This window comes from Mercurialis annua, linkage group LG1-X (genome assembly GCF_937616625.2).
Source record: "Mercurialis annua linkage group LG1-X, ddMerAnnu1.2, whole genome shotgun sequence".
NCBI classification, from domain to species: domain Eukaryota; kingdom Viridiplantae; phylum Streptophyta; class Magnoliopsida; order Malpighiales; family Euphorbiaceae; genus Mercurialis; species Mercurialis annua.
Window position 1 is genome coordinate 18166139 of NC_065570.1, and position 9372 is coordinate 18175510.

General features: G+C 30.5%; 1 protein-coding gene across 1 annotated transcript; it reads left to right on the forward strand.

Annotated features, from left to right (window-relative positions):
- The first annotated feature begins 306 nt into the window (after positions 1–306).
- LOC126681094 (uncharacterized) lies at positions 307–6042 on the forward strand. Its single transcript, XM_050376477.2, has 2 exons — positions 307–454; positions 3904–6042. The coding sequence occupies exons 1-2, from the start codon at positions 380–382 to the stop codon at positions 5995–5997; spliced, it is 2169 nt and encodes a 722-aa protein (XP_050232434.1). The 5' UTR covers positions 307–379; the 3' UTR covers positions 5998–6042.
- The last annotated feature ends 3330 nt before the right edge of the window (positions 6043–9372 follow it).

Sequence of the window (9372 nt, forward strand, 5' to 3'; positions counted from 1 at the left end):
GAACATAGAAAATAATGTATAGTTTTATCAAAGTTTACAAATGATCACTATATTAAAGTTTACAAATTATGATTATTTTGTTAGTTTACCATCATTATTTAATTGTAGTAGCATCTATATTTAACTGTCCTTATTGAAATGAATTTATTAGTTTATTTTTACTTTTAAAAAATTAATATTATTAAATTTAATTTGAATGAGATTTTAATTATTTGTATAAGAGCTACAAGCAAAGCAATATTCGTATTCCATGTCTCTAGTAAGTTTGCTTAATTTCTCTTTTTCACTTTAGTAATAAATTGAAAAACACACCAGGGATGGAGAAAATGTGGCATATACTCTAATTGCTCATATATAAAATATTGGCAGGTTATGAGGCATGCACTGCCTTTCAGAATTCAGGTTAATCTTTTTCTTCCAATTGCAAGTTCAGTCAGCAGCCAACTTCAGTAAGGTACAAATAACTTCTCCGTTACCTTATGTTTTAATTTTTATAATATTTTACTTCTTAATTAATAGACATGTTTATCGGTTCGGTTTGTTGATTTTGACGGGTTTGAGTTTGGACAGGCTCAATCCAGTTCCCAGAGGATTTTTTTACTGTTCAAACTCTACCCAATAATAGCATGATTTATACGAATTTAAATCGCATTTATGTAAAGTACTTTAAACATGTTATGTTAGTTTGTGCAAAAACACATTTATAGTGATTGATTCAATTCTAAGTGTGAAATTCATTTTATTTTTAAATAATATGTAAGATTCATTTTCAAATGAATTTTTGTGTTTCATATCATACAAATTAAGTATTGAATTTATTTTAAATAAATGCATATTGTGTTGGGTGAAATTTTAAATTTAATTTAATATTGTAAATGTCCAAAAAAATTGTGATAAATAAATTTATCTTAAAATTTATGGATGGTATCTCTAAAATTTAATCTCTTTAAGGTCATTTTTAATCCACTCTAAAATAGAAACTCTATTTTTTAGAGGTAGAGTAAGTTTCTCTCCAACCATAAAGTTTATCTCCAACTCTAAAACAAATTTTTTCAGCCAAATTTTTTATCTCTAACTCAAAAACAAATTACTTTAAAACTATACTATTTTATTATTTTAATAACTTAACTCAAATTGAATTGTTTTTTATTTATTCATCTTAAAAATAGAAATATATAATTTTTATTAGTAGTAATAGTATTGTTGTTATTTTTATTATTTTTATTTTTATTATTATTGTTGTTGTTATTTTTATTAATATTAAAATTAATAATAATATTATTAGTATTATTATTATTATTGTTGTTCTTGTTCTTGTTTTTACAATTGTTTGTATTATTTGCTAAAGTATTTTTTTTTGTTGATTTTATGTATTATTAATTTATAATATATGCAATTTTTATTATTGAATAAAGTATTTAATTTTATTAGACGGCATATAAAAAATATTATAATAAAGATATGAAATTATAATATTTGAATATATTAATTTATTATAGGACATAATTGTTTAAATTAATATTGATGGGTTAAACAAGTCGATTTGTAAAGTCAAAAAAATACAAACTAATTTTTATAGAATAATGAATAGTGAAACTCTACATGTGGAGTAAATTGATCAAAACTCTAAAATAAAGTAAATTTATAGAGTTGAGTTCTAGTTGATATACTCTAAACTGTCTCTAAAGTGTATGAATTTTGAATTTTTGGTATTTTTTATTTAAGTTGATGAATTTTCAGTCTTTACAATATTTTCTTTTTAAATTTTATATCTCTATAAATTTTATGAATTTCGCTCAATAAAATTTATAAATTTTCTCTTTCCAAAATGTATGAATCTTTTCGATATAAAATTTATGATTTTTCTTTTTAAAATTTACAAATTCTCTCCCTACAATTATGTTGCTCTAATTGTTTTTTAATTTTATCTCTATAAAATTTACAGATTTTTTCTCTTTAGAATTTACAATAAAAATTCTCTTACTTTTATGCATTTTGTTTCCTCTAAAATTTATGAATTTTTTTTTTCTAAAAGATATGAATTTTTTTTTTTTTTTTTTTAAGTTTCTTTTAAAATTTTATATTATTTTCTCTCTAAAATTTATTAGTTGTCTCTTTAAAAAAAATTATTTCTATAGTTTTATATATCTAATTATTTTAAAAGATTGATATTTTGTCCCATTAGACTCAGTTCGGTTAGATCAGTTTCATAATCTAACTAGCCCTCTGCTTTTTTCGAAATTAATAGATTTTCTCTTCAAAATTTATGAATTTTCTCTTTTTAAAATTTCGGCATTGTTTCTCACTATACATTTTATTTCTCTGAACTATATATATTTTCTAACTTTTAATTTTCTATCTCTAAAATTTATGGATTTTTTCTCTAAATTAACACTCAAAAAGTTTTATCTTTCTAAGATTTGTAGATTTTTTTCTTTAAAAATTTTATATCTTTGTACAATTTTTTTCTCTACAATTTATAGTTTTGTCATTTTTAAAATTTATGATTTTTTATAGTGTAAATGATGCAAATCTAAAATATAATTAAATTTCTTAAATGTTTTTAAAAAACATTAAGATAATTTTATCATTATAATAGAATATGTTTTATTTTTTGAAATTTATTTGCAAATAATATAGTTTAGGAGTGTGAAATAAAATTAAAACTATTTTTGTCTACGTAAGTGTGCGTGTCATTCAAGAACGGATTGAGGGTTAAATATAATAAAATTAAAAGTTAAGTGGTTTATAGAGATTAAAAAAAGTTTATAAAGACAAGGGAAGAAAATGGTATAGTATAAGGGTTAAAGTATATGTTAAGCCTAACAAGAATACAAAATTTTATTGAATTATAAGAGACTTAAGTAGTAATGTGTAAAATTAACGGCAATGATCTTTTAGTTTAAATATCAGAAATTTTCTGGTTATAAAAGAATGTTTATTTATAGATAATAGGTAAAATGTTGGAAATTACAGATGAAAATAACCTAAAAAAGTTTGATTTGCTTATGAATTTGGATAAAACTACAATTTAAATTTACTCGTTCATTAAATTAAGTGGCCGTCTAACTAAGGTTGAGAATCGGAATAAAAATGGGATGAAAATGGAAATGTGAATAATTGTTTTTGTATATTGTTTGATTCAATAATTTAGTATAGAAATGTAAATAGGTAGATATTTGCAAAAAAGTTATTATTTATTGGGTTAATTGCAAATTAATACACAAATTTTACCCCAATTTGCAATTACAACACGAACTTTAAAACTTGGCAAATTGGTACACCGGTTTTCATTTTTTGGCGAACTGATACACGGAACTGGAAAAACTCTAACGTGGACATTGTCATATACAACCACGTGTTGTTGTATGATTGGTCGGTGTACTAATTTGCCAAAAAAATGAAAGTTGGTGTACTTGATTGCCAAATTTCAAAGTTCGTGTTGTAATTGCAAATTAGAGTAAAGTTCGTGTATTAATTTGCAATTAAGCCTTATTTATTTGATAAATTGTTTATTTAAAAAAATTATAAAAGATTTTTATTTAAAAAAAAAATTGTCTCAAAATAATTTCTACCTTGAGATCCGTGCACTTTAACACCTTTATTTAGGAAGCTCCTATCTCAAAAGACTTATCTTGCATGTCACTCTATTTGTCATCATCTTGATTCTTATGCCCATTTCTATGACTGGAAGGAGAAAATATTAAAAACGATGTGACCGAAAAAAAATACATAAAATGACATTGCAATCGCGAAAATAACAAATAAAGAGACCGGAAAGATATGTTTTTCCGAAGTGGGAGCTTCCTGAATAAAAATGTTTGGTTTAGCCATTCAAATAATAAACACATTATTTTTTTTTGGCCTATAATATGATAAGGAAAAGTTTGCATATGGTTTTAGGAGTTTGGAAAAATGAGTTGGGGGATTGCGAAAGAAATATTTAGCTCGGACATGGTGAAGAAAATATGGGATGCATTTGAGATCCAAGCACTTGTTATTACAAGCCTAGCCTTTCAAATTGTACTCGCAATTTATGGCAGACGAAGGAAGTACAACCCAAGACTTTATGTCCTCTTCATTGTCTGGTTCTGCTATTTAATGGGCACTTATGTCTCCATAGTTGCCCTTGGAAAGCTCACTGAAACCAGTTCTAATAATGACTCAATTGCCCTTACGAACATGACTTACGGTAGTCCTCCGAAACTAGTGCATGTCACTAATAACGAACTCAGAACTCTGTGGGCACCGTTGCTTCTTGTGCACATTGGCGGTCCTGACAGCATTACGGCATACGCGGTGGAAGATAACAGGTTGGGATGGAGACAATTTCTTGAACTAGGAGTGCAAATAGGAGTTGTGCTTTTAATTTACATCAAATCTTGGAACAATTCTTGGCTTTCAATCATAGCATTGACATTGTTGGTTAGTGGAGCAATTAAAAGTCTTGAAAGGGTTTGGTCTCTGCGCTGCTCTGCTAATACTGAAGCCATCTTTAATAGTTTGTCAAATTCTAGTATTCTTGAAGTAGAGAGGGCCTGGTATCTGAAATCCTCTATTCCAGGTCTAGAATTGCTTGTCAAGGCCTATAGACGTTTTGAGCATTTAAAGCCACATCTTCAGAATTGGATAGGTCACCCTTTGTCTATAAACTTTCCTTCAATGAGCACATATTACTATGATCCTGAAGACGTTTTCAAGATAGCGGAATTTGAGCTAGGTTTTATGTATGATGTTCTCTATACAAGGTCTCCCATCAATTATTCGTTTCCAAGCTTTCTTCGACGCTTTGTTTGTCTGCTTTGCCTTGTTTCCAGCTTGTGCGGATTTGCAATCTTGTTCCGGAACGCTGATGTGCATCTTTTGACAATTGTTTTCACAGTAAAATATGATAAAAGAGTGGACATTGCCATTACATATATGTTGCTAGCTGGAGCTATAGCACTCGAGCTCTATGCGCTCGCAACAATCCTTTACTCAGACTGGTCACTGCTTTATATGATTAAAGATCAGAAGAGCCCTTTTGTGGAAAATCTTCTTCAAGTTTTTGCTCGTCAGGTTCCAATGCGGTGGCCTAGATGGTCCAATTCTATACAGCAATTAAATTTGCTAAGCTATTGTCTTTACAAGGATCATACCTTGTCTGGCAGAATAATCAGTAGAACCCTCATGATTAGGCCAGGCTGGGACGAAGCTTATAAGAGGTATTGCTTAACAAATTATGTTCCAGTTCTTGGAGACTTGAAAAGATTGCTGATCGAACAAATAGAGGAAGTTTGCGGACAGAGAGTTTGGCAACCGTTCAGCAAACGAGGAGAATGGGCATTAGAGAGGTTCAAATGTGTAGACCAATTCAAGTGGAGCATACAAACAGATTACACCACAGAAGCAAACCAGCAAACCAGTTTCGGAAGGGCTATTATCATATGGCATATTGCAACCGACGTTTGGTTCTACGCACCGGACAAGTACAAAACTCATTATCAACAATCTTACTCTCAAATGACGAAATACCTGTCAGATTACATGGTGCATCTTTTAGCTGATCGTCCTTACATGCTAAATATCGTCACAAAGAACATTCTTTTCGAAGGCGCTTGTGCTAAACTAGCGATATTTTTGAACACTATAGAAACGACAAGAAGTGAGTCTGTGATGGAATGTTTTTCCAGGAACTTACTTGAAAGTCGGCTGGAAGAAACGTCGTTGGAAATAGGCTGCGAGAATAATGTAGCAGACAATATTCATTCGAGTGAAGCGATAGTATCAGACTGGGATATAGTAATGGAAGCAAAACTACTTGCAGAACTTCTGATCGATAGGGCAGACAGATGGAATCTATTAGCAAGTGTGTGGATTGAGATGATTTGCTACGCTGCAAGTAATTGTCCATGGGTTCGTCACACGGAGCAGCTCAGGCGAGGTGGAGGACTTATCACCCATGTCTGGCTTCTTCTCTATCATGAAACTAATAAGTTCAATATCAGTATATATTGAACTTTTTTAATCAATCAATTTTTCCTTCAACCAATTCACAATTGTTCTTGGCTTATTTTGTCATTAAATTTTATAATAAATTGAAGTCATTATGTCATTAAATTTTATAATAAATATAATTTTAATTTATACATATTAAAAATACAAATTTAATTTAAATTTTTTATTTACATTTTTTGACGTAGGTGGCTTATAACAAAAGTAAATGAAACGACTAAAACGTTCACAAAAATAAAAGTACAAGACTATACGTTTGATAAGTAAACAAGGGCAACGAAAGTATGAATTATTAAGGGGTAATGTTATAAAAAATTTATAATTATACATATTTTTTTAATTTAATCATTTCTTTAAAACAGTTTAATTGTATGAAGGAAGTTTCATTTTTTTCTTAATTCGATACACGAGGTCATAATATGATAATATGCCTGCAAAAAATGATGTATGCCTTAGCAAAATCGTACCGATGAATGAATAGCATGTCAGCATATGCATCGAATTGAGAAAAAAATAAAACTTCATACATACAATTGAGAAAATAAATATAGTTTATGAATATATTTAAGATTGTCTCAATTATTAATATGTGAAGACATGAGAATAAATTTTTATAGTATTTACAATCTCAATCCATATCTTTGGAAGCAAGGACTAAGCCAAGTTTTTAAAATTTTTTGGAGTTAGATTTAAGAGAAAATTACGCAAATATTACAAATGCGGAAATTTATTTCTCTAATGGCCACATGTGAAATCTTTACATTTTATGTCCTCTTACAGTTAACATTATATGACTCATCTTAGTTATTTATTTCATTTTCTAACCCATTCGATTAAACATACACCTGTCCATTTTTATTTTGAAAAACAAGAGTTTTTAGTAAAACTAGTGCTGACTTGATTTCCGGCGAACTGACACCCATGGATTCTATTTCTGGAGTTGATGATATTATATGTTTTTTAGACGGTGACGAAGGCGACGGAGGACGCGGCGGAGATGGTGGCCAAGTTGAGAGCTAGAGTGAGTTAGTAAGGGTTTTCTATGAAAAGAACCGGGTTAAGATCAGACGGTGTAGAACAGCCGTTTCTTTGTTTCTTATGAAAAGAACTCGGGATACTGATTCAGTGATTTCTATGGAGGAGGAATCGACATAGATGATTGAAATTGATGATGGTTTAGGTATGCCTTTCTTATCATGAAGCTATTATGGATAAAAAAAATTATATGCGTTGGAGTAAAATTTTAGAAAGAACATCGAAATCATTGAAAAAATTGAAGTCTCTTTTTAAAGATGCCGGTTCAAGGAAATATGTTGAAACAATGTTGGAAAATCAATAAATTGAAGAATTAAGACTCAATTATTTTAAATCTATTACTTTTTGTTATTTCATGTTTGTTTGTAAGGCTTATGGAAGTGGAAAAGAAGATAGTCCCATAGGGATTACTATACTTTTGATGTCTCAACTTTTTAAAATATGACATTTCGGTGTCTAAACTAAGATTTATCACAAAGAGGTAAGCTAACTTGTTTAAAAATTACTAGTTAATGTTTATTGCCGGTTTCTAGCAGGTAGCCATTAAAGACGTGGGGATGTGGCAGGTATCAGTATACACGTGGGCAATTTAATTAAAACAAAAAATGACGTGGATTTTAGGGGTTGGATAATTTGAAAATGACAAAGAAACCCTTGCACGGTAACAAAATTAGGGTAAATATCAGACATCCATTGTTCTTCCTCAGCCATTCTTCTTCCTCTGAGATTCTTCTTGTGGTGAAGCTCTTCCTCTTCCTCTACAATTCTTCACTTTGTTGTTGGCTGGAAAAAAAATAGAACTTTGTTATTGTGACAGGAGAACCATAGAGAGAACTTCATGGACAAACAAAAATCCGGGTCGGAAGTTCATGACATGTGAGATGGGAGATTGCAGCTACTTCAGATGGATGGATGATGAGATGTGCGAGAGAGCTACTCGAATTATACCTAGTTTACTAAGAAAGATTGGAAGATTGGAAGCCGAACTTGCAAGTAGTTGGAAAAGGGAGAAATTTTCATGGGCTTGGGAAATTTTTTCTATTCTTGTTCTTATATTTAAGTGATCTGTATTGTGGTGTGGTAGATTGTTATATTTGTGAAATGTGTTGAACTATGTAGTATTTTGGGTGTATGAGATGTTGTTTGCTGAAATTAATGGAAATTTACTTTGTGTAACTGTTTTTGGTATAAGTGTATGATGAAATGTCTGAATGAGACTATGTTACCAGTAAACAGACTTGAAAGAATTAACAATCTAAAGCCTGAAAGAAGGTACAAACAGCCATACAACAAAATCAAATTACTCACATAATGTATAAACCAACTGCCGTTTCACATTTCACATAATAAGTAGTGAAGTTTAATACAAAAGAAGAATGACATTTGCTGTTTTTAAGCAGTCACAACAAAATCAAATTACTTGGACATAAACCCAAGGTAAGCAAAAAACATAGCAACAACCTAAGCTAGACAAAATAATCAATACATAATCAAGCAATGGAGTCTTCTGGCAAAGAATCTGGAGGTGGTTTAGACCTGGTACACTCTTCAGCAGAGACAGTTGGGTTTGAAGCATTTTTTTGCCTTCTTGTTGACTCTTGTTGCTGCAGAAGCAGGTCTTTTAGTTTGTGTACTTTTCTGTGATGGTTCACTTGTAGTTGCAGCTTGTTTACCCCATTTCTTAAATGACAGATTTCTGTTAGTCATGAAAAGAGGCTCAGGTTCACCTCCAACCCTTTTCACTCCTTCCTTATAAGTTACCCTTTGACTGGTTGTTTTTGGCTGCAAAGAAATATATATTTTGCACATAATAAGTCAAGTAAAGCAACACAACACATAAATTTAAAGCAAATAAGTAACAATAAACAAGATAACTTACATTTTGCACATAAGTGTTTGTGTGAAAGTCATTGTATACCCCATATCCCCTGGCAAGCTGCGTATGTATTCCTGAATATAAGTTGGAGTCTTCCTCTGAAATGTTTTCACATGTTTGCCAAAATCTCTAGGAGTGATGGTTGGATTGGTCGGTGATGCTTCATCAGGGTATGGCCTATTTCTTGCTCTCACAAACTGCAAGATAAAGAGTCCATATCAATAACACATAAAAAAGGTATAAACTACCCATTAAGCACCAAAAATAACTTACAGGTAATTTGTCAACCCTAGAGGGTAAGGTAGGTTCTGATCCACCAGTTCCTTGTTTTTGAGCCCTTGTATTTGAGTCTACTGCCCCTGTACCAGATTCTTGAGCTCTTGTAACAGATTCTTGAGCCCCTGTATCTTGTCTTTGATGGCATTTTTTCCTGTTATGACCCTTCCCAAAACAGACTTGGCATGTCA